This window comes from Podarcis gaigeae, assembly GCF_964106915.1.
Source record: "Podarcis gaigeae genome assembly, chromosome: 9".
Classification (NCBI taxonomy): domain Eukaryota; kingdom Metazoa; phylum Chordata; class Lepidosauria; order Squamata; family Lacertidae; genus Podarcis; species Podarcis gaigeae.
In genome coordinates this window covers 48,914,993-48,941,483 of record NC_139685.1, presented here as the reverse complement: position 1 = coordinate 48,941,483, position 26,491 = coordinate 48,914,993, and the positions used below count along the sequence as shown (strand labels likewise).

General features: G+C 41.6%; 1 protein-coding gene across 20 annotated transcripts in view; it reads left to right on the top strand.

Moving 5' to 3' along the window:
• The window catches only part of JADE1 (jade family PHD finger 1), a 155,190-nt gene that overhangs the window by 103,387 nt on the left and 25,312 nt on the right, over positions 1-26,491 (top strand). For 10 of the 20 annotated variants that reach the window (XM_083755562.1, XM_083755563.1, XM_083755558.1 and 7 more), the window contains 4 exons: positions 2,745-2,822; positions 15,730-15,812; positions 22,599-22,756; positions 25,851-26,038. In XM_083755562.1, the coding sequence (XP_083611688.1) occupies positions 2,771-2,822; positions 15,730-15,812; positions 22,599-22,756; positions 25,851-26,038 (481 nt within the window). In that variant the 5' untranslated portion in view covers positions 2,745-2,770. Of the gene's footprint in view, positions 1-71; positions 975-1,205; positions 2,823-15,729; positions 15,813-15,910; positions 15,986-22,598; positions 22,757-25,850; positions 26,039-26,491 lie in introns of those variants that run through there. The other 10 variants (XM_083755567.1, XM_083755568.1, XM_083755569.1 and 7 more) reach the window with 3 other exon arrangements.

Genomic DNA, 26,491 nt, shown 5'->3' with positions numbered 1-26,491 from the left:
TGTCACTCAGATGGTGGCCCTCAGTTTCATAGCTCTTTCGATGTACCTCGCGACCTTCTCTGTTAGCACAAGTGTAACTAAGAGTTAAAGATAATGGGACTATGATTGCTTATAGTGATGTTTACTCCATGGGAAATGGCCCATGGGTTCTAGTGTGGTTTCTGTCTTATGAGTCCGGCTTCTCTGTTAAGGGTTTGTAATCTAAGCATATTGCTCTTTTTAAACATCCATTACAATTAGACATACTTTCTACATTTCACTTGGCTAGATGTCCGTGTTGTAAATGCCAGTGGAGCAGCTTATTAGAAGTTGCTGTTCGTATGACATCTAATCAGTTCAGTGTCTGAGCACCAAACTAGAAGCAAATCAGCTTGGCAGCTGATTCCTGAAACTGCACCTGGAAGGCGTGCCTTGGGATTTTGCTGCTAATGGTTTGGCCAGCCCACATTGTCATTGGAACTGAAACATGGCAAACTAAGCCTCATGAGATTTGATGCATGTCCTAGAGTACTTGTCACTTTAATTCACGCTGAACATGCTTTGCTTCACTTGTTGTGTCACGTTGTTTCCGCTTTTTTAGCTCCCTGTCAACCCCCCCCCCCCCGTTCCTGGCCTTTTAGCACTTGGATACTCACTGGCTATTTTTATGTTGTAACTGAGAGTCTGCATTTATTGCATAATGTAATGCTTTGGAGCATCATCTCTGCTGAAGGGACCTATTAGGATAAAGAGTTTTTCACTTCTCGGGGCTTATTCATGTAGTCATTTAAGTGTGCTGATGTCAGCACACATTGGACAGATTTAGTAGGTTTTTGTCATTTTAACCAGCTTCATGAATGTTCCAGCACATGTCCAGGATGAGACTAGCCACAGTCTGGTTCTATTAGCTTTTCAATTATTTTTAAGAAAATGGTTAGTCATGATCTAGACATGTTTTGGAACGTTTATAAGGCCAGGCTGCTAAGCCAACACAGGTGCTGATAGTCAAAACAAAAAAATCCCTTCCAGTAGCACCTTAAAGACCAACTAAGTTAGTTCTTGGTATGAGCTTTCGTGTGCATGCACACTTCTTCATATCTTCATATTTCGTGCATGCACACGAAAGCTCATACCAAGAACTAACTTAGTTGGTCTTTAAGGTGCTACTGGAAGGAATTTTTTTGTTTTGACTATGGCAGACCAACACGGCTACCTATCTGTAACAGGTGCTGATGTTTTCAGTCATTATCAGGGAGAGGCTGTGTAAGTACCCTTGCCAAACTCATTGGTAACCAAATAAACATTTATAAAATTTGTCTATATTCTGACTCCTTCTGAATGCTGAAAGTGTTGTTCATGGATAGGATGTTGCTACCACATGTGCTGAAAAGATCCTTAAGCAGTGTCCTCCTAAATGTGGAAGTGAGAAACAGAGACCAAATGTTTTCTTACGTTATATATATTTTTTAAAATTACCCATGCTTTGGCTTTACAAATCCCTATCTTTATCACTGATGGCTATTTCAGTGAAGGATAGAAACTAGGAATTCCTGATAGCTGTCAGAATAAATACAGCAAGTGCAGCCATAAGAAAGAATAAATGTGTAGATGACTTCTCCACTTGCCTTGCTGCTTTGACTTTTTAACAAATCCTGAATTGCAAATCAGAACAACCTAAGGATTTGGGAGCAGATCGCACAGCAGCAGTACCGTTACTGAGAGAAGTTTTGATATCCTTTTTTCTGTGTCTCAGTGGGGTAGATTCTTGCATTGTTCTTTCTGCCATGAAATTACTTCTTGCCATGGGGAGCCACATGGGACTAAATTATGTGAAAGGCTCAACATGGATTAGGATTGTGGCCAGCATGAACGTAGTGTTGATAATTTGCTCAACTTATGTATCTATGGTCTTAATGCATTATGAATTAGCCTCCCACAACACATCTTCACATGCACATCCTCACTCAGGAAATGTTAGCTCATTGTGAATCCAGTCTCTGTTTGGTATACTGTTCAGTTACAGTCTCTGTTTCTGTGTTGTCATAGGAGCTTAGTGATTGGCTAGTGTGGGAACATTTCTATGCATACTGCTTGCTCAGTTGAGGGATGCAGTGACCTTTGTAATTAGTCTTGCTGTTTTGATGCCTCCTACGACTGTAAAACCTTTTCATAAATGCGCTGTACAATATAAATATTGGCTAAATAGGGACAAAGTATATGCTCTGTTGCAGTTGCTTTAAATTTGCTAATATCAAAGCCATAAAAAAGATCTTACATCTTCTTGGGGTGAGCTTGGCTTGAGGATTCCATCAACAATGGTGGCCCAGGACATTCTGCTTCCTGAGGCAAAGGACAGTATGGTGCCCCATTCCTAGTCCATGCCCAGAAGTCAGCTGGGCTAGCAGTTTTATTTTTCAAAACTGGTGATTGGACATTGTCTTCAACTGTACCTGAAGGCAGGAGGCTAGCTTAGGTGGCGGTACAGGGCAAGCCACATAAGCCACCCATCTCTGTTCTCCAAGGTTTTGCTACCACTCCCCAGCATGTTGCTTAGGGCAGCTGCTGCGCTCTGTCTAACTGTAGGGACGGCCCCTGTCAATCAACTTAGATATTCTTTTTGGCTGTCCCATGGGATGCATTCTAAACCGAACATCTTCAGGATGTTTGCTGCTTTTATTTATGCTACTTAATGGCACTTGCTTTCATTTGTGAGCTCTTTGATTCAGAACTTGATAACTTCTGGTTTCTGTTGCATTTCTTCACAGGCTGCCTGCTGTTACCCGGGAAGATCATGAAAAGAGGTCGACTTCCCAGCAGCAGTGAGGATTCTGATGACAATGGCAGTAAGTGCTCCTTTTTGTTGTGCTTGTATCACACCAGGTTTATGAGTTTATTTAAACACACACACATACACACAACTTTGCATATGGCACTTTAAATAACAAAGGTGATTTGCATATCAGTTGGGTAGAGAGCTAATATGAAAAAGCTTTGCTAAAATCAAACAGATTTCAATAGGTGAACAGCAGTAAGGCATCCCAAGGCTTTACAGCTGATTACACAGCATGCAGTAATACATTTCTACCCCCAAACCCAAACAAATTAAAGTATTTTTTGGTTTAAAGTGTTGAAGTAAATATTTGCCACATCAGTTGTAAATGTTGTCAAGTCTTCAGGTTGTAATATGGGGATCAAAGTTTGATTTGAGGCTGCTTGTCAAGCTTATGTCACCATTTTCTTATGCATATCATGAATGGGGTTCATAATACTCCTGTTTTTCTATACACTGCTTATGTGTAAGCAGGCCCCTTAAGTTAACACATAGGAAAAGTTGACCTATTGTGCATGTTGTTTTTTGATACCCACTCCTGTGGAGTACTAACATGCAGTACAAAGGGTAATTTAAGCAACTGCTTCCTAAATAGTGGTTTGTGAGAGCTTTTGTGAATGGTTCATAAAGTAGACAGTGATGAGACCATGATACAAAGGGTACAGTAGCTTTTTCCAAGTAGTGGGGAAGGGAGACAATTTTGGAATACAAAATTTCCTTGCAGTTTTTTATTATTTGGAGACTCAGGCCCACTGCCACACTGTGCTCAAACTGAAATGCTGCTGTTTGCCAACAAATGAGATATAAAAAGTAATATATTATTTTGAACATTTGCATTGCCATGTTTGCAAAACAAGTGTAGATTGGAAGCCTGTGAGTAGGGGCTTGCTTCTTTTTATCTCTGTTCAGCAGCTGTGGTCTTGAAAAAACACATATCTCTTTAACACATATTATTTGGAATTCCACTTTTTCAACTTTAAAAATGTACTTTGTGTGTAAACATTATAGTCATGTTTGACAACTTAAGGTAGCTTTTCATGACTATAGGTTTTGGGTTTAACTATTGCATGCTTTTGTAATAATTTGAAGCTTATGTTTAAACTTATGTTTAAGCTTCTGTTTAAACACTGACCCTCCCTGGGAAAAGTCTTTGTAAGAATGTGTGGGAAATAACAGTTGTTGTATGTTTTGCCTGGGGTGAGCTTATCACCCAGAGAAATGAGTTGCCTGAATCTATCCTTAGAGACTCATTTTCCTTTCTGCCCAAGAAATGTTCTAGAGCTGGTGCAAAGTCTGATTACCTACAATAAAACTAGCCAGACATGTATAGATTTAGGAAGCTTTACATGGATTGCAGACCTCTTCACACCTTCGGGATGGCATGATAAGAATCTGGTGTTCTGTAAGTGATCATATGAGTGCTTCATTAAATAAGCGTTCAAGCCTCTTTGGTAACTTTGCAGCAATGTGATAAATGTGAATTCTGTTTGGCCTGTGGTGAAGTAGTCACATGACTGCATCACTGACTGCCCAGTTCTGTCAATATCTTTTAGGTGCGTATTTCTCCCATCAGGAACAGGATAATGACCTGGTGAAGTAGGTGGCAAATCCCTCTAGAATGACAGGGTAGATCAAAGGTGACAGCTGGGAGGGCCTTCCTCACATACTGTGTTTCTCACCTCCAAAGAAACAACATGTTCTCCCTCATGATCTTCCCTCATGGTTCAAAAGAAAATATGTGTGGAACGAGAGAGAATATGCAGAAAATAAAACTGACGAGACAGTGGATATATCTCTTCTTGACCCCTAGTCTAGTTTGATCGGCAGATGTAAGGAAGACACTAGGCATCAGCTCTGCAGATAGCTCTCCATAGAAAGGAAAAGTGCTACAGATTGCTTGGAGCCCTTCTCCTGCTTGTGTGACATGGGCATGGGTAGTGATGTTAAATTCTTGAGAATAATCTTTTGGAGAATATTCTCGAGAATATTCTCAATTAATGAGAATATTAGAGAATTTTCATTTAAATAGGAGAATATTCACAGGTGATGGCACTAAGGTTTGGTATAAGGAAACTCAGTAGTTAAATCATATTTTATTTTTCCGTTAGAACATGTACATGTTATAGGACAAGTCAAAAAATACAATTGGCATGTTGAGGTTTGATACAAATAAATTCAGTAACAGGCTATCTTGTGCTTCTAATAGCTCTAATAATAACTGTTTAGTGACTAAAACAAAACTTTGTGCATACATATAAAAAAAGAAGTCCTTAACATTGAATATATTATCATTATATGATAATATATTTCAGTATGTCAATCTCTGGTAAATGGTACCTTGTACCATTGAATGGCACTGCAAAAACCAGTTACTGGCACTAAATAAAAATATAGAAACATCAACTGTTTAAATCAAGGCCACCTCACATGCTGTTACACATAATTGTATATACCTAGGTACTTTAAGTGTATAAAGCATTAAAGCTACTTTCTGTAAAAAAAAATAAAAAATCACACTGTATGGCCAAGGGTATGGAATTGCTAAGAATAAGGTCACACCAAAATAGAAAAAAGGCTATTACATACAGTTGAAATACATATAAATTCAAATATTCATCAAATTAAATGAATAGCATTTTTAAAACTAAAAAATAAAAAAAAAAATGTAGCTCACATTTCAGAACTGCCAATGGTGAATGACACAATGCCCAGTAACGTAACTAGATTAAAAAAAACCCATTATACATTACTTACACTGGCAATATCACAGCTTGACTTATTATTTACTAGATTTTTTAAATGTGGGTTGTAAAACTGGTTCTTACATTAGAATTTACAGTTTGTGGAAAATATTCTCTAGAGAATTTTCTAGTAGAGAATATTCTCGAGAATATTCTCATTCTGGAAAATATTCTCACCTTACATCACTAGGCACGGGTTGAAAGTGCTACACTAGCAAGTTCAAAATGCCCTAGATCCAACTTACCAGATCTGTCCTTACTACAGTTTAAATAACCAGTGCTGTTGTATGCATTCAGTTAGAACTGGATGAGCCTATTCAGCGGGACTCCCCAGTAATGTAGGGCATAATCTTGGACACCGCAGAACTTGCACTTGTAAGTTCTTTCGCAAGTCCTAATTTCCACATGTTTCTAAAAAATTTAAGGAGCAGGCAGTGAATGCATTCTGAAAGCCTCAGCTTGGGTCAGGGGTTTAGTGGCCAATAAGAATAAAAGATTGGTGATGGCAGTGAGTATCAAACAGGTGGAATGTTCCAGGAGCTGTCGTGGGTGCTTTAAGGATAGATCCTTGAGTTTCTGCTTGTGATTTGATGACAGAGGACTGTCTTGTCCCTGCCAACACAAAGCACTCACTCTCTCACAGGTGAGATCACAAAGTCTTAATCCCAAAGGAGTGAAAGAGCCTATAGGGAGTACAATTGGGGGTTATCCTTTGCTTCCTTGGGTTCCAGTGGTTGCTCTCACCCTCAAAATCATAGCACACCTTGGAAGATGCAGCCTTTCCAGTCATTACCAGTTTATGTTCCTATTCTTAGTAACCTTGCTGTGATGGCAGAATCTGATAGTCAGGTCAACAACATGAGCAAATGTACAGACTGTTGTCCTGCTCTTTAAGCACTAAAAACAAAACAAATCCTCTGTATTGCTCAGCATGCTAATTTGGTTGTGTAAATGGGTCCTACCCATAGTAATAGGTTTTCTTCTTCGCTCTCTGTGCAGCTAACATTAGTTTCATCCAATCTGTCTCCTGAGTTTAGATTATTTGGCACTGAGGTTTTTTCCATTTAAAAATAGAAAAATTGTATCTGTGATGAATCAGTGGTAGCAGTGGCATTTTGAAAAATGTTTTACTTCTCCAAACAAGTAAATTACTTATTCTCTATTTGTATAATTTATATAGCTCTCAAAGGCATTAGATGTGGCTTAGCATAAATGAATGCTCATCTCCTGGGATGGAAGGTGCGATTTAAGTGCAAAGTGTTCTGGGGCCCTCCTGGCTGTTGAAGTCGGAAAGCAGAAAAATGTAATGGAGTTTGGCTTTTGATTAGTGTTTTATGACCTAATTGTAAATAGGGGAACATAGACTGAGTCACTGAAGAGAGGTATTGACATTTGAGAATATTTTTCTATTCTGATATGATGCAGGCCTAAGTTAAACATCTTTCAAAAGGCAAATTACAATATGGAAAAGATTCCTCTAGTAAAACTCTTCAGTGTATTATGGGGGTTCGATTGAAATGCATTGGGAAGATTTGCTTGTTTTCTACTGATGTAACATTTTATTATTATGGCCTGGTGAAGAGGGTCTGCAAGCTGTACTGAATTTTTGATTCTTGGCCTCTTGCTGTTGGAAAACAATCCCAGACAACCCTTAACTTATAAATATTTTCCATATAATTGCATGAATTCAAGTTTTTATTCTGTCAACTTGGGGCAAAGGCTTGCAAAGAAAAGGGAAGAAAGCCAACTATTTTTTGGTGGTGTCAGAAAACACCAAGAAGCTACTTTGCTTTTGCCTTTGTTTTTATCAAATGTGTATCTGATGCTTCCTCCAAGGAGGTCATGGTGATGAATAAAGGTTTGTTGCTTTAAATTTACTTAGTGTTCAAAGCTAAGGGGTTGTGTCTAGTACTGTGCTGGTGGGATTCTGCTGGTACAGTAGGACTTCCCTCTCCTTCTCCACTGCATGCTCTCAGAGTCTACTCCAAAGTGTGCCCAATCCTCTGGAGCTGATTTTGAGGCTGGGTGGCTGAACACTGGAGGAGACAGAAGAGGAAGGCCTCTTAACACACAGGAATAATTAGCACCAGCTGAGCTGCAGTGCTTGATAAAGCCTCAGAGCTCTATTCCATGTTCCTTGAGGTGTTTCCGATTATATGAATTAAATGTTTTGCTGTGCCTTTTATCCTTTTGATAGCCATAGTTTTTCAGGTCTCCATCCTATGTGCACTTAGAAGTTTATTAAAATCAACTAGACTGCCTGCCAAGTAACATATTGGGAGCAGGACTGTCAGTTAGATCAGCCTAGAATGGCTTATTTTTTATTTTTTTTTGGTACAAGCTTTCTTGTATCATTTCTGATTCTATTTTGTTCTGTTTCTACACTTGTCAGTTTTTTTGGCAACATTCATTCCACCCCTTTTCTCTCCCCCACCCCTTTCTTTTCAGTCTTCTGCCTCACTATTCCTTAGAAGACAAAAGAGATAGGAAAGAGGAAAAACAAGGGGGTAGAATAAGTGAGATCCCATTACCAGGAAAAGCAGTATAATAGTTCTGATGAATCTTGCTTTCCTGATAATACATCTCCGTCCCTCTTCCTCTTTCTTGACTGTTAGCATGCTTCATGCTCTTAAGCCACACTGAACGCCGTGGTCCTGCGGCTTTGGAGTATAATAATGCTCTCACTGAACTAATTGGCAAACCCCCATTGGCTTTAATGGGAGTGAGCTCCTAGCTTTTAAACTGTTCATACTGAGGTTGGGAGCTTTTCAGTAAAGTGTGTTCTGTGGCCAGGTATTTTGGTATCATGTTAAAGTCGAGTTCTGCATAATTTTAACCACACTCAGATATAAAATGCGCTAAGCCCATCCCAAATGTATTTCATCAAGTGAAATATTGCATGGAAGATCAAAGGGAGCGAGTACAGCACATTTAGTGATACCTGGTGGAAGAAGGTAAATAATTTGTTTAGCTTAATGCAAAGAAGCAAGTTCAGAACATAGTGAAATTCTATACAAAACAACTGAATAAACTAGAAATATATTCTTGTTACTGCAGTGGAAGTCCGTGTGTAGGCCACAGATCAGAATTACAGTGAGACAATATAAATAGCACTAAGCAGGCATTGCAGTTCAATGAAGAGAAAATGTGGTGGTGGGGGGAGTGGGGATCAACAAGGATAAGGTGGGGATCAACACTGTACTCTGACCTTCTCCCCTCTTGTTTGACAGCGCATCACATCACAATACTGTTGCTGAAGTTGAATAGGTGTGGGTTTGGTCTGAAGAGTACAAAGATTTATAAGCTTTGAACTTGTTAATGACTCTGATAGTGTAATTTCTCCTATAAAGATAGAACCAGCACTATATTTAGGGCCCTCCAGCATTTGACAAGTGAAAACAGGTAGGTATTCTTGTTGAGTTAATTAAGCACGTGCTCCTAGTGTGGTGGTTAATGAGTGAGCTGCTTCTAAAAGTAATCTGGTGAAATGCCTCACCCTTAAGAAGTTTGGAAACTGTTAACTTCAAGGCATTCATTTTCATACAACATGTCTTAATGCAGGAGTCAGCAAACTTTTTCAGCCGGGGGCCGGTCCACTGTCCCTCAGACCTTGTGGGGGCCGGACTATATTTTTTTTTTTGGGGGGGGGGGAAATGAATAAATTCCTATGCCCCACAAATAACCCAGAGATGCATTTTAAATAAAAGCGCACATTCTACTCATGTAAAAACATGCTGATTCCCAGACCGTCCGTGGGCCAGATTGAGAAGGCGATTGGGCTGGATCTGGCCCGGGCCTTAGTCTACTTACACATGTCTTAATGCTTAAATATTGAGCTTTAGCATAGGATAATGGCAAAATCCCGTAAGATGCTCCAGAGGGAGAAAGAAAGCTAGGCCTGTGTTTCAAAACTTCATAAACCCCAGCACAAAAATTACCTTCCTGATTTCTGACAGAACTGAAGATGGAACTTCTTTGGATATGTGCTGGGATTTGGAGAACATAAGATATGCCGAAGTATCACACTTTCCATGCCTTCAGCATCTGAGACAGTACCTCATATTTTCCCCAAGTTCTCAGTGTGTGGCTTGCAGTGGTTGCTTATGCCCATTGGGACTGGTAGGGTGGAAGGTAGGGAGGTCAACATGAGGTGGCGCCAGAGCAGTCAGTTATAGTATGAACAAAAATTACCTTCCTTTAAATTGCACTGGAAATCTTCCTTTGTCTGAGAGCCAGACTCTGCTTCTCCATCTCTCTCTTCATCTGGTTTCTCTGGGATCCCATACCTTGGAGCAGTGCTGTTTTCTAGAAAAAGAGGTGCTGGAACTTACCATGAACACCTCCCTTGTTCTCTTTTAATGGCAATGGTGCCCACCTGAGAGATGCTGCCTTGGAGACACTTTCACATCACATTCCTTCCACCTCCTCTTCCTGCTGAGAAGTCTCACAATTGTCTCTCAAACTACCCACAGATGGAAGTGCCACATTAGATGCAACCTTCCTTTGATTTTTTTAAAGCATTAAACAATGATTCATTAAAAATAGAAGTTCTTAATTGTGAAATCACCTTGTCTTCCAGAATCTGTCTGTGGGTAGGGAAAGGCCATAGGGGAAGAGCTGTAGCTCAGTGCTAGAGCATTTGCTTTGCATGCAGAAGGTCGCTGGTTCAATCCCTGGCATCTCCAGGTGCAGCCGGAAAAGAGCCTTCCCTGAAATTCTGGAGAGCCATCTAGCCCAATGGTCTGACTCTGTATAAATCAGTTTCCTGTGTTCCTAAAGGAACAAGTACAAATATCTGTTTTTAATTCGTAAAGATGTGACTATAATATTACTTTCTTATTGAATTGCACATATGATGTTCACCATCTTTGGCATATTGGGTTAGCTGTAGAAGCTTTGCCACAAACTCTTGGCATGCACTTTTGTTATTCATAGTTAACGTATTCTGGCTAAGAAAATGTAAACCATGCTGTTGGATAAGTACAAAAGAAGGTATATAGGGATAAATTAAAATAGGAAGTGTGTACCTTTTCTGTTGTTGCTAGGATCTTGAAAATGTTGACCCATTTTCCTGGTTGCTTGTAGCTAGTCAGAATCTTATCCTGACAACCACATAGGGAAGTTTTTATGAATAGGAAAAGAGTGGGTTCCATTTACTTTAAGGTGATCAATGAGCCACAAACATCTAATAAAGTTATATGTTAGCAGGCAGACTTAGTAGAGGTAAGTGTCATTTATGGATTAGTTGCAAGGTGGGGTTATCTTTTCTTGCCAGAATGATCAGATAAAGAATAGTGTTGTTGCTATACACTGCATTAGAGAAAGCTAATTGACCAGCAGATCTACCAGCAGTGATCATGTCAGAAGATACCTTGTTAGACCCAACGGGTTGTATTCAGTGCCGTCCTTTCCCTTGCAGAAAGCTCTTTGATCCAGAAGGAAAGTGGAGAGGTGATTTTTGTGAATTCTCCTGCATCACTCTTCACCTTCCACACTGTTCCAGCTTTGGATACAATACTGTACCGGATATAATCTGAAGACAATGCACCTGCAGTTATAGCTGTAATAAAGTAGAATACTAACTGTAATTTCTGGTGCTTTAATGCCATACATTCCTTGTTGGATCCCTGTTTTTTTTTTGGGGGGGGGGAGGGTGGTGGTTCAGAATTGCTTGTTTTGCAGGCAATTTTCTGCACAGCGTTTGCCTTCTGACTGTGACTTCATTGCGTGGGACTGGTGGGTGGATTGTCTGAGATTCCATGATCTTGGCAGGCTGAGAAGGAAGTCTGAAATAAGGTTTTATGATGATGGGCTGGCAGCTCAGACTGTTCTAACCACTTCCATTTTCTGCTCCAGCTGCATGGTTTCCCAACAAATTGTGCTGTTGGCAACTGTGCCCACTCTTGCTCAAACAGAGCCCAGAAAGATTCTCGGCAGATGGAAATACCAGCACTGAGCAGGAGCAGCAGCTAGGCATGCCTCTCTATGTTGGAAACTCTGTTGTGCTGTCTGATTTTGCAATGTAGAAGCATTGTATTTACAGTGGGGAAGACCGCGTGCAGCCTCCAAGAGGGCTCAGGCTTTGAAGTGTCAATGAAATGATAGCAGCCTGGAGCTCTCCTGGGACACAGCTGGGTGCTCTGCAGCTGGTTTTACAACACTGTTCTGCATTATGCACTCTGTAGCTAATCTTATGCCACGCAGCGTAGCATATTGGTGGCTGGGCGTGCTCCCCGGGACACCGGATATGCTCTGGCAGCTCATGGAGACTTGCTCATTTTTAAAATGTCAAAATCTCTGTGTCTCTCTGTCTCTTTCCGCCTCACCTGTCCTTGGGAAAAATGTGTATACGCCAATATATGTAGAACACTTGGAACATATAATGGGCAGAGTGATGATACTCAACAATAGACATGTGTGCTAAATTGAGAAATATCATTCTATCCAAGTACAGTGGTACCTCAGGTTACATACACTTCAGGTTACAGACTCTACTAATCCAGAAATAGTGCTTCAGGTTAAGAACTTTGCTTCAGGATGAGAACAGAAATCGTGCTCCGGCGGCGCGGCAGCAGCAGGAGGCCCCCATTAGCTAAAGTGGTGCTTCAGGTTAAGAACAACTTCAGGTTAAGTACAGACCTCCGGAACGAATTAAGTACTTAACCCGAGGTACCACTGTATTTAACCATTTTACGCAAGCTCCCAGTATTTTGACTTCCTGATAATGAGTTTCCTTTTAATGTGGTGACTGTTAAGACTTCGTATCTGAAGAAGTGTGCATGCACACGAAAGCTCATACCAAGAACTGACTTAGTTGGTCTTTAAGGTGCTACTGGAAGGAATTTTTTTTTTGTTAAGACTTTTTGACCTAGTTTGCATTATCTTAGTGCTATACAGATGATTTGTCTTAGCAGAGTTGGCAAATACCGTACGTAAGCGGACTTTTACAAAAAAAATCTTTTGAATGCCATGCTCTTCATCAGCACTGCTATCTTGTTTGAATCTTTTTGGAAATATTTAGTTTTAATAAAGCAGTCTTTCCTGAAAACACTGAGAGGATGGAAGGCTTGAACCCACCTAAGGACACCATGATGCCAGGTGACAATTTCACAGGAAATAATTGGATGTGCCCATTTAGAGAGCACTTCTGATGTCCCCCCCCCTTTTCTTCCTTTGAATCCCATCTTGAATTCAACCTGGAGATTCAAATGAAGAATGTGAGCCCTGCTTGTGGCAGAAATTGACTCCATTTGGAATCTATGATTGGGAGTTTCTGAGTTGAGCCGAACCCAGGGGGCTTGCATAGGGATCCAAATAAAAGTAAAAGGGGGCCTACATAGGAGCATTTAGACTACATGGAACTGGCCGAGATGACTGGCAGAATCCGAGACCTGGGAGAGGAGAGGGTCGAAGAAGACTGGAAGAAATTTAAGATTTATTTTAAAAAACATTGTAATTTGGTTGAATGTTAAGAAAGGATGCTAGATTATAAATAATTGTGCACCACTAAACTAGATGGAATTAAGATGATAAGTAAGTTGAGGAAAAATTAGAAACCTATTGGAGAATTAACAGAATAGAGTTGAATGAATGGGACACAAGATTCTAAACAAGATGATAAATTGCAGGCAAGAATTGACAATGATGCAAGTGGGAGCGGGGATGTGAGGGAGTCCAAAGAAGTTACGAAAGCATGTTATGATATATGTTATACTGTTTTTTTATCTTTGCATTTATGTTTAAAAACTTTAATAAAATATATATATACATAGGAGCATTTAGGAGTGTGCCCAAGCCCTGCCAATTGTTCCTTTGCAGCAGCAGGTCTGTAGGGCAGGTGGGCATGGCTGATGAAAAGAGACCTCATAGTTCAAATTAGGACCCCTGGCAGGCCTAAGTTTGGCCTAGGGGCCAGAGGTTCCTTGTGCCTGGCCTAAATTAAGCAACAAATATTGTCAACACTTCCTGAACTATTTCCTCCTGTTTGCTTTTCTATCTACTGTCGGGAAGGACTGCAAACAAATTAAAATGAATGCTGTTCCTAACACAGTAAGAAAATGACAAAGGTTGGTAATCGTAAGAACTGGGTTCTTCTGCTTTTAAAAAGCACATTGCAGTGTTTATGTCATTACTCAGTTTGAGACATGCCATTCTCCCCTCCTAATATGCATGTCTTATCATTACTTTTTTAAATAAAATAATGACATGCATACCATCATCTAATCTTCCTACTACTTTGATAGTGGAATATCAAATCCTACAAAAATTATACAGTTTAGTTGCATTCAGCCATTGCTAGGAAGAATAATAGCCTCAATACATCTGTTTCATTTATTATTATTTTATTTTTGGGCCTGCTCTGTGAGCAGCTCTTCCAAGCTTCCCCCCATACCATTTATTTACTCTAATTTTAAAATAAAAAACATAAGTATTACTCAAAAGCCTTGTCTAGTGCAGCCCCTGCTACAGACAGCAGATAACATTGGGTAGTTCCCATGTTGGAGATGGTAATGCCCCACCACTTGTCCCAACAAGTGCACACAGTTGGAACTTTGATGGTATACGTACATACATGCATGGACAGACAGCACAATCATGGATTCTGCTGGTAGTAATTTTGGCAGCACTTTTTCTAGTTGGTACAATGATGAATATAGACCAAGAACAAACAGTAAAAATATATGGAGATGCACATAATAAAAATAAAATTGTCCAGATAATTTGGGGCATAATATCTTGACAAAGGGAAAAGATATGAAAGATTGGTACAAAATTCTTGTTTCTGAGCAACTGTTTTTTAATGTAATATGACCTTTTCGTAAGATCAACTGCATCTGTAGAGTACTGTACCTAACTTTTCAATTTTCCATGAGGGTGGGGGGAGAAAAAACTGAAGAAAAGCTGCAAGTCACTTGCTACAGTTGGCAGCTACTGTTGTATTAATTGTATTAATCTATATGAAGATGGAACAATTGCTGTATATGGAATGATCACAGGGACCTTAAACTGAGCCAGCAGTTTTCTTCCCACATGTTCATTATGACGTATAGACCAAGAAGTGGAATGAAAGTGTAGTTCTTGCTTGCCATAGTGAACTATTTTTTTTATTTATTTCATGACATTTATTTCCCTCCTTTCTTCCAAGGAATTCAAGGCAGCAGCTATAGTTTTTCTCCTTCCGTTATTAAACTCCCAGCCACCCTTTGATGATACAGTGGTGCCTCGCAAGACGAAATTAATTCGTTCCACAAGTCTTTTTGTCTTGCGAGTTTTTCGTCTTGCGAAGCACGGTTTCCCATAGGAATGCATTGAAAATCAATCAGTGCGTTCCTATGGAAACCGCCTTCAGACCAGGTCCGGGGACAGTGTGTCCCCCGACCTCTTCTGAAGGCCGGCGGGGGGCGAATGTCTTTGCTTCCCCCCCGCCTGCCTTCCCGGGAGAGCGGAGAAACGCAGCGCTGCGTTTCTCCGCTCTCCCGGGAAGGCAGGCAGGGGGGAGCAAAGACTTTTGCCCCCCGCTGCCTTCGGAAGAGGTCCTGGACCTCTTCTGAAGGCTGGCGGGGGGCAAAAGTCTTTGCTCCCCCCCGCCTGCCTTCAAAAGCCATCCGGGATAGCAGGAAGCGCTTCCCTGCTATCCCGGACTGCTTTTAAAATGCTGGCGGTGGGGAGCAAAGCCTTTCGGCCCCCGCCGGCCTTCCTGGACCTCTTCTGAAGGCTGGAGGTGGGGGAAGGCTTTGCTCCCCACCGCTAGCATTTAAAAGAGGTCCCCGGAGATTTCCCTATGGGCTTTCTTCTTGCGAAGCAAGCCCATAGGGAAATTCGTTTTGCGAAGCGCCTCCAAAACGGAAAACCCTTTCGTCTAGCAGGTTTTTCGTCTTGCGAGGCGTTCGTCTTGCGGGGCACCACTGTATATGTGAGGCTGAGAGAGTGTGTGACTGGTCCAAGGCTACTCAGTAAACCTCATACACTCTAACCAGACTGGTTCCCACTGAAGTTGGCTTAGACAGCTTGTGTGAAAGAGGGGTGAGCAAAGGCTACCCTGAGTCCTGCCAGAGAAAAAAGACAGAGTATAAATAAATTGATGATGATGATGATGATGATGATGATGATGATGATAGAGACCCCTTTGGGGCCAAAATAACCATTGTTCTCAGTTCCATGTTTCTTTTCCTTTTCTAGGCTTGTCAACCTGGTCCCAGCATTCTAGGTCCCAGCATCGGAGAAGTTCATGCTCTAAGCACGAAGATCGGAAACCATCAGAGGTATTCTCTTGATTAAATGCTCCTGCTTCTTGCTGAAACACAGATGTGTCTCCTTTTCCTAATACTTCTTTTTCTTTCCTTTTTCTGCTCCGTCTCAGCTGGCACCCAGCAACCTTTCTTCTGGCCAGGAGATCAGGGAGCTCAGCTGCTGCCACAGTCCCTGCCAGCATCAAGTTAGTTATTTAGCCGTGAATATTGGGTTAGTTTGGCACCAACCCAACCTAGTTTTTTTTTTACTAGTCCTTTTCCTTTTCAAAAAATATATCGGGGAATATGTTTGGGTTTTTTTATTTGTGGTGAACAGTGAAAAATGTGTACCTAGGAGTGTTTCCTTAGTTTCCTAACCATTACGTGGCACTTATGAATAATAGTCCTTGTTCAGCAAAGCGGTCAAACCAGAAAACTTTGTCTCTTTGAGTGCTTCATCTGCATTGCTTTGAGAACAGATCAAAGGAGGAAATACAAATCAGTTTGAACTTTTCATGATGGATCACCAAGTGCAATCTGTTGCACGCCTTACAAATTGGCAGATGTCCTTTGAGCCAAATATGAGACTAGAAGAAAAGGGATATTCTTTGTAGGTTGAACTTCTTAAGAAGACTGTCTGGTTCATCATAATCAGATATCTTACATGTTCATGTTTGGGGTCTTGCCCTGGCAGGTTTCTAAATTCTTTATCCTTCGCTTGTTCAAGCTCATGACGGTGGACAGTATAATCCTTTGGCCAAGTGAATTAATATGTATGGGTTGCCTCTTTTGTTCTGATGGTAGAAGCAATTCCATGCATGTATATTGGAGATGTGGAACCTTTTTGACACAGTGGACCAGATCTTTATTGCCCTCCCCCTCAGCCCATGGGCCAACTTTGACATATGAGTGGAACCACCCACTTTTCATCTTACATCATGGTGAGGTCAGGTGGCTGAAAGATGGGCTTTCCTGCTTGCCTCTCAGAGTTGACTTGCAGGGTGTGGGGAGGGGTCTGCTTCACCAGTGCATTCCTTACAAGGAACATGCTAGAAAGCAGCACCAAGCACCTAGCTGATGAGCAGAGAGTTCATTCCTGCTCTCCATAAGGGGGCTGCTTCACCAGCACATTTCCTGCAGGGGAAGTAGTTGGCAGCTGGATATGGTTTTGGGAAAATGGCCTTTTGGGCTAAAGATCTGCCTATGGGCTAGAGGTTCCCAACCCATGATGTAAATGAATGCCTGCACAGGCTTGCTGCTTTAACTGAAATGAATAGGAAAGCAGTTGCTGATGGACCTCCCATGCTAATAATTAGATATTGGATGTGTGTGTGTTCCTGTATGTTGCCCATTTCCAAGTGTCGAAAGACACTAAATGAAAGGGGAAAGAGATGAGGAGGGAAGAGGAAAGCAAGCAAACTCAGCACCAGTTCTTAAAGTTATATTTGAAGAACTGTGTGCCAGTCACTGGGTTGGAGGTCAGTAATTCTGCAATGCTGGATTTAGGCATGCGGTTTGCATCTGCAGAGCAGCAGGAATGGCATTGCGAGGCAGTGATTCTTGGAAATTATATCCTTGATGTTCCATTAAATCCTCCTTTGTTTTGTAGCCAGAGCAACTCATCACAAATGTTTAGCTCAAAGGCGTTCACGCCCTGTTTTTCTCTAGGCAGTTAAAATAAAGGGTTTTTTTAGTCTAAAATCTTGTCCCTGGCACAAGAGTAGGCCTGGGCAATATATGTGGGGGGAGACCGTGATGACAGCTTCACTCAGTGGGATATCGCTGGTGAAACGGTCACCACTCATGAGTCCCTCTGCCTTCAATGCTCTGAGAGACAAACAAACTAGCTGGGAACTGGAGGCAGAGGGACTCAAGCGGTGGCGGTTTCACCAGCAGTATACCACTGGTGAAACCACCATCACACTCTGCCCTGGCAGAGGGAGAATCAAACTGAATTGGCGAGGTGCTGATACAGCTTGTTCCTTCCTTCACTTCTTTAAACTGCTTGGCTGAAGAGCGTGCTGCTACCCTCACCTCAGCCCAGCAGTTTTATGGAGCCCCTGACCCACTACTGGCTTGCAGAAGTCAGCAGCGGGATGGGGACTCTATTAAAGTGCTCCCCCTCCCCAGCTGAGAGATCCCCGATCCCGCTCCTGCTTCTATATGAGTAGGAGCGGGATCTGGGCTGCTCAGCTAGGGAGCACGAGTGGCAGGGGACTCGGGGCTGACTCCAGAGGGGGCAAGAGCTTTCCTGCTCCCAGTGGAGTCTGGCCAAGGAACTTAGGGCTCGCTCAGCTGGGGGCAGGTGCCTTACCGCCCCTCAGCTGAGCAGCAGGCTGGGGCCAGCTGTATTGGCCATAGCCCATGAGGCGCTGGGGTGAAAGCACCTTAGCTCCCATGCTGAGACCTGTGGCAGTTTCACCCAGCATCTCTCCGGCTAGAGCCAATGCAGTTTTTTTCAACATCAAAGTATATTGCCAAACCATGATGTTTTACTGGCGAAACACTGCAGTGTTAAAAGCCCAACATCGCCCAGCCCTACTTTTGATATTTTGCAGCATTTTTAGAGTTTCTGCAATATTTCCCCCCAAAACGCCATGTTTCTTTACATTCTTCTTTTCTTCTGTTTTTGGTTTTGTTTCTCTTGAGTTCTTGAAAAATTATTATTTGGTAAAGAAAGGGTGTTAAAAATTCTGAAATCTCCCTCCCACTCCCTATGCAATTGTGGGTCGCACCTTAGCTAAGGGTGATGCAGGCTTCTCTAAGGGGACAGACAGGAGCTGTTGGTATGTCAGGAGTGCCTTCTCAACCTTTTTCAACCTAAATGTAATATGCTTTCTATTTAGGCAAGAAGGCAGAGTAGGATGTTCACCATCATTTGAGTTGAATTGATGGATGATAGTCAGACTCTATCGGACTCTGTGATATCTTTTTATGTCCCTGTTTTAATCTGTCCAAATTCCAAACTAAATCTTTTTTTTAAAATCACCCTTCCCTCCCTCTCTTTCTGTTTTAGTTACACCCAGGGTGATTTGAACAATGTTTAACTTTATACTTAGCAAGACTGTACAATTTGCAACTCTCTAGTCTGGTGGAAAACTCTAAAAGGGCAAAATGTGGGAAGGCTCACAACATACAGTATAGTAAACCCAATTGGTTAATTGGGTGGTTCACGTGAAATATATTTTACATCATGCCAGCAGTGTTTAGAAAATGCAGCAATCCTCAAATTATGTAGTCTTGGTCACTCCCAGTAAAACACTGGGATTAATACACGACAAGTGGTTTGAGGATTTGAGGATTTCAGCCAGATAAGCAATATTATTTTGTCACATGCACACACACACACACACAGAGAGAGAGAGAGAGAGAGAGAGAGAGAGAGAGAGAGAGAGAGTGTGAGAGTGAACATCCTGGTCAACCTGTTTCTGCTTTATAAGCGCGTGGAGTGGTGCTGGCTGTGTGCCTTGCTGACTGCACTGGTCATAAATTGATGAGTCTTCAGACAGACTATTTTAGAGGTCTTGCTGGTACTGCATGGACTGATTCAGGCACTCTGTTTGTAGCAAAGCCATCTGGCCTCGCTTCTTCCTCCCTCCTGCCCCAGCACCTTTAAAACTCCAGATAAATACCCTTCTGTTGGCATGTGGCAGTTAATATAGAGATTTGAAGATGAGGTGCTAAGCATGAATGATCCTTGTTGCTTTGTAATAGCAGAAGCGCATTGAGAGATCTGGAAGGTGCTTAGGCATGCAAAGCCTTTCTCTTTTAAAGCCTGCCACTTCATGGTTTGTATTTTGCTGATGAGCAGCGACAAATCAGATTGTGTTGCACACAGGCAAGTGCTTTCCGCAAAGATGTATGGCTCTAACTCATGACACATGCTGGGTTTGGGACCCTTTCCCTGCTTGCTTGTGGCTGATAACTTCCTACAACTTCCCAAGATGTTTTACTAGTTTCAGAAATCATTCACGTTCAAAGCACAGTTTGAACCATAGCTACAAACAGTTGTAAATCTGGATGGCAGATGTTGCTTCAGGTGGTAAGCATTGGATATATATTGGCTAGGAACTTTCCTGGCTGATATTTTCGTTTAAACTATGAGACCCAGCATATGTAGCATGTCCTCTGGTGGCCAGTTTGGTCTACATCATTTTTGTGGTGTTGATTTTTAAATGAATGTACATGGTTGTTCATCTGACATGCATTGTGACCTGCTCGTATCCTGTATCCTCCTGAGTTTCATTTTCATGGTGGCTGAGATTCTGCAGAGATGCTACTTCCATGATCCCTGGTGCAGATTTATACTCAGCCTTATTATATCTGTTACAATGGGTGCAAGTCTTGCTTTTACCAGCTGTGCCACATAGGAGTGAATTGAAATGCAACTGGTGATGTGATCTTAGGCTGTGACTTTTTTTACATGTTAGTCAACATCTGATAGGGTGTACTTTGTAGGAAGGTGCCTCCCCTTGAGTTCTACTCATAAATGCCACTCATGTGTCTCACTGAGCATGTGCAAGGAGAGCAGAGTTGCTGTCGCTGGCCACCCCAAATGTCTTGCTGGCTTGCTCCTCTACACCCCTGTGCCTTTGGTGGAAGCTCTGAACAGGGAGCCTATGTGTTTACAGCTGCATATGTGAAGTGTTCAGGGCATTTCTGCATGGGACCTTTGTTAGAACTGAAAATCAGAGTGTGCCTGCATGGTGTATTAAAGATTAGCTCTCACCTCAAAAGGATGCATTAAAACAGCATAACTCCCATCTAAAATGGTTGTCTTAAAACCAGCTTCAGAAATTATCTTTAGTAGGTAATAAGACCAAGGGTCTTGGTACAAATGCATGCTTCTCCCATGCAAGTATTTTTGTTACTGCAACTGGCTCATAGGAGAAGCAGAGTTAGGGTGATCCCAATGTGATCCCTCCATCAGATTCTGTTGCGGAAAGTGTATGATGGACAAATTCTAGACATATTTACTTTGCTGCTGTCTGCACTGCCTTCTGCCAATCACATTGTACATTCTGACCCTTAACAAAGTTGATGAATTTTTAGAAACTTTAACAGTATTTAATGCAGAATTCCTAAAATAATGGATCAGTGGCGTGTAGAGATTTAAGGAGATGCTTTTTACTGATCTGCTCAATGGTCCATTTTGCCCAGTATTCTTTGTCCTGACTAGGGCTGGGCAATATCTGGATTCCAACATCACAATATATCAACAGCTAAACACCACAAAAGATTGATATATCATGATATACACCTGCAGTGGCGGAGGGCCTTGCTGGGGCTCCCTGCGGTAGCAGATGGTCCCACCATATCTCCCTGCAGCAGTGGAGGGTACGCCGTGCTTCCCCGCAGCTGCAGAGGGCTTTGCTGAGGCTCCCCACGGTGGTGGAGGGCCTTAAGATGTAAGGAAGTAATAAAAATATTAAACTTCCATATACTGTAATATAGTTTCAACTAATTTAAGAGTAGTTTAAGTGATTTACTAGTCAAGTTGAATCTGCTTCCCCACTCAAAGGTCTAAGTAGAATCTTTGCATGCATAAGCCCCACTGAGTTCAACTAAACTTCTACTTTTTCTTGCACTGCTTACTGAAAAACACCCTCCCTATCATTTTCACATAGTGCTCAACCTCCCATTTCAGCATAAGGCAGCCAGCTATATCTTCTCCCCTCCATTCCCCCCACACAGAAGCCCCCCCCCAAAGTCCTTATCCCACCAATGTCTCCCTTTTTATCAAAGGGGAGGGCAACAAGGGAAAAAGTTGGTCCTTTAAATTTTTTAAAAAACCTTTTTAGTATGGAAGAAAGCTGTTTAGGGGGAACCAACAACATAAACACCAACAGAAATTAAAAATAAAAATTATTCTGCTTCTTTTGTGAGGAAAGAAGGAAGTGCTTTCCAGTTCTTTATGTTCTTTGTTTACTTTGCTGCTGGATCTTTGATTATCTAGCTGTGAGGGGTCCCTCCTGGATTGTTAGCCAGCTCTGCATAATTAGTTGAGCTCTTAAGTTGAAAGATATGGGTGAAGCTGAAAGACTTTGCTGGTTTGTGTGAGGACTTATAATCATTTCTTATAGGTAGGAGGGAGAGAGCAAACAAAGCAGGAGACATGGTGCCTGCAAACTATCTGTAAAGTATGGTTGGGCTGAGCTACCCCCTGGGTATTCAATGATATGGTGATTTATCGCACAGCCCTAGTCCTGACTGGTAGCTGTGGCAGATTTTTTTTAATCTACATGTGTTGGGGATTGAGCCTGGGATATTGAAGATGCTGTAAAGATGCTGTAATACTTGGCTATTGAAATATATCTGGGCTCTGACCATGTGAAGTATGGGACATCTCTTGAAATGAGGATCCCAGTAAACAAGATGCTGAAATTACATATTTCCCCCTCTTCTCCCTTTTTAGCTACTAGATGTACAGACGCTAGCAAGCTTCACAAGGGAAAGAATTAGGCTATCTCATCTTGGGATACAACTCCTTGTGTTGGGGTTATATTTAGGGATATTTTGAGTTTTTGCACTTCCTGTTGAAATTGACGAGAACTGATTATCCACTTGCACAGCAACTTGATTGTGTCATGTGATTTGACAAAGGCAACTTGAACTATGGGCCCCATGTCCAAACTGTATTTTTCAGTTCTCTGTTTCAGCATGGTGATGTAGTTTAACTTTCTGGCCTCTTAATTGGCAGTGTTGGTGACCTTGTTGTGCACCGTGCTCCATGGTTACCCAGGAGCTGTGAATCATAGAGTGTAAATATCAAATATCAGTGTCTCATCCCTCCCCCATTCTCACTTCCTTTCTTTGCAGGTATTTAGAACAGACCTGATCACTGCCATGAAGCTGCCTGATTCCTACCAGCTGAACCCGGATGAGTACTATGTGCTGGCAGACCCTTGGAGACAGGAATGGGAGAAAGGAGTTCAGGTGCCAGTCAGTCCGGGGACCATTCCAGAGCCAGTAGCCAGGTATAGCTTGGTGAACCCATTAGGAAACAAAACAGCTAGCTGTCCTATCAACATCACCTTTCAGCTGCCTGTTGGGTTGCTTACTAAAAAGCAGATCACCTGATGACTTGGGTTCCACTCTGCTGATTTAAAGGTTACCCATCCTAGCCAACTGATTTTGCCCCAGGAAAGTGTTGCAGATGAAAGTCAGGCCTTTCCCACCAGCACCTCTACTTGTGACTTAAAGGACATCACATCCCAGACTGAGTGCTTACTTATAACAATAAATGCTGGCAGAAGGAGGACTCCTGTTTCCTATTTGAAAATGAGTTCTTCCTAATTGAACATTTGTTGTAGCCCTTCCTTGTGAGCGGATCCAATGTTCTGTGTGCTGCCTACTCAGACATTCCAGGAAAATAATGACAGCACTTTAATGAGTTATTTGCTTCTCTTGTGCCACTATCCCCCCCCCCCCAAAAAAAAAAAAAATCTGGAAGTGGAGCAGTCATCAGTGACTCTGGCTAGGATGTGGCTTGAACTTCACAAACTGTTCCATGGATATTTATTTTGCTTAAAAAAAAAGTTAATACATCCTTTTTGAGAATCATTGTGATTTTGACTTTCTTTAAAATGCAGCAGGTTTTTATCTCTCATTGTTGCCAAGGAATGCCAGCAAGCACCGGTTAAATGTTGATAATTTTTTAATGGCATGTTTACAAGGGTAGATTTTACTTCTAGTGATCATGATGGTTGACCTGCACTAAGTCCAATTTTCAGAACTCCCTGTGATCTAGTCATTTTCTCTTGTGCTGGTCTCCCATTTGTTTTTCTAGACATCCTAGTGCTACCTATATACAGTTGAACGAATTGCAGCAGCAACAAATGCTATGCAAAATTCTAAATTCTTGAATGTCCCGCCAAAATGAAGTCACATTGGAAAGTGCGTACACTGGTACAGATTTTCCTGCTTTGTGCAATTTGTTTAAGTAGCAGAGTGAACAAAGCTGGCTTATACTAAATGAGACTCTTTGCTCTTCTGTCATACCCAGTATTGTGACACTTGAATGGCAGCAGTTCTCCAAGGTCTTAGGCAGAGGTCTTTCCCATCACATTTTATCTGATTTCTTTTAACTGGACATGCTGGAAATTGAACCTGGGACCTTCTGTATATGAAGACACACCCACAAAGCCCCAGTTCAGATTTCTGCATTCAAAATCCAGGGGGCTAAATGTTTCGCCACTGAACCTAGACATAAAGAATAGGGAAGCATCCTCCCATTGGCTCAAGAGTTGTTAAATTCCCACCATCCCTGATCCTTCACTGTGGTGGCCGGGGCTGATGGTAATCGAAAAATGTGGGGGGAGCACAGCTGCTCCAACCTGGCCTTAACTCAGAGCAGGCACTGGGTTTCTTTCTGAAAGTTTCTTTTTGAAAAATTCCAGATGACTATGGGATTTTATGTCTGTAACCTCTAGCCCTTGTTCCTGTCATGAGTATTGCCCCATGATTCTTTCATGTGACTGCAGCCTCCGTTAACTTCCAACTTTGAAATGCAGTCTCGTGTTATGAAGTAGATCTGTGATTGCATAATTAATGCTAAAAATGCGGTATGGCCTGTATTCTAAACCTAGTTTTGGTCATATCAAAGTCTTTTCCCAAGCAGTGTAAATCTGATGCTTTTAATTTAGGCCAGAGGTGGAGAACCTGTGACTCTTATCTCCCATCAGCCCCAGCCAGCTTTGCCAGTAGGCAGGAATGGTGGGAGTTGTAGTCCAGCCATATTTGAAGGGCACAGGTTCCCTATCCCCAGTTTAGATTCACACAGAAAAAGAGTGGCTTATAAACATTCATAAAAACATTTATTTTAACCGCAGCAGTACATTTAAGAAACCAAATTGCTGTTTTGACTGTGTTGTATCCCCCCATTTTCCTATTTTTACACTTTCATGCTTGCATCTTTTTAGATAAGGAACTTTTGCAGACATCATCTTCCTGTCACAATAGTATAACTACAGAAGACAATTCCTAAATTTCCAGAACACTATTTAGTGTTCTTATCTTTTGTTGAACTTTGGGGCTTGTGGCAGATTCCATAAAGTCAACATACAGAATATGTAGATGCCTATAGAGTTCCATGTATAGGCATCCACATATGGAGAATTCCTATAGGGTGAATATAATCTTGTTCGCCCTCTCTCACTGGGCACAGTGCATAAGCAGTACAACAGACTGCTGGAAGAAATGGGAGGTCAACTCACACCTTCCAATTCCTCATCCAACTTTTCCTCTCCATTTGGTGCAATTTGGTCATGGTGGGAAGGAGGAAATCTATTGATTTCATGGGAATCCTTGTGTGAGAGGTCTGTGGCACTATGACTTGCATTTTTACACCATTTGACAGAAGATGGAGAAACATTGACTTTTTTTTAACACCCCCAGAACATCTACCATCTACTGACCATGCAGTCTCAGTACATGGATTACAGTACTATCTTTGTGGTTTCTAGAATAATAGAATAATTCAGTTGTAATTTGCATGAACTGGTGTGCTGTTTGAGTGATGTTTCTCCCTCCATATTTGTGTGCTGCAATTAGTTTTTTTAAAAAAGAGTATAATTTTTGTGTTATTTTTCTTGGGTATGTATTATTCAGATGCTGGTGTCAATTTAAATACTGTATTTATTCTAATGTAATGCACACCTTTGGGGGCCAAAATTAGGGTGCACATTAGATTTGATGGCGCCAGCAAATACCCTTTTGGTTTCAAGGTTTTGAAAATTGAGGTGCGCATTTGATTTGATGGTGCATTAGATTCTCATAAATATGGTATGTTGTAAGGTAACTTGAGGGTAATTTTAAATGGAAAAAATAGGATATAGATGCTTTCAATAAATAATAAAATTTATGTATTTTTATTTCTGCAGACGTGCATCCCTTTGGTGCTACAATATTTCCAGATGATCTTTTTCTGTTGTTATTTTATTATTACCATTATTTTGCTGCATAGCAATTTGAAGCCTCTGGCAGTAATTGCATTGGAGAATGGAGGTTTCACCACTTTAAGGAGGATTGCAACCTGGTGTAATTAACACCTCCTGTTCGCTATACTTTCAGGGTTGTATCTGAGACAAAAGCAGTCATATTTACAAGACCTCGGAAGTACATCCTTTCTTCAGGTTCTGAGCCCCCTGAGCTTGGCTACGTAGACATTCGGACCTTGGCAGAGAGCGTCTGTCGCTATGACCTTAATTTCATGGACGTAGCATGGTTGGAACTGGCTAATGAAGAATTCAAAGAGATGGGTGAGTGCAACATCCAGTTACGGCCAGCTTTTGGCTGAGCTGTGAGACAAGTGACAGGGAGCAGTCTGGGGTGGTTGTAGTGCAGCTGCCAATTCATATGGTGCACTTGTAGCTTCCAGAAAGAAAAGGAGGATAGGAATGCTCAGAAGCAAGTTGTATATCCCTGCATGTGGAGGAGAGAGGGGTGTGGAGAACTGAGGGGAAAGAAAAACAGCACAAATGTCAACACTATTTTTGTTGGGTGGCAAGGCAACAGTCATCTCAAAGCTCTAATTCCTAGATTAATGTGAAGGAAGTGGAAAAAGGAAATGTGTCAGGAAAGCCAATTCCATCTTATCTTTACATGTATTAATAGAAAAGTGAATGATAGTTTTAAAACAGTCTAGAGTTGTTTGGGGACTTCAGAAGCTTCCAAACCCTTCAGGTTTCCCTAGAACTGATGGAAAAAATTGA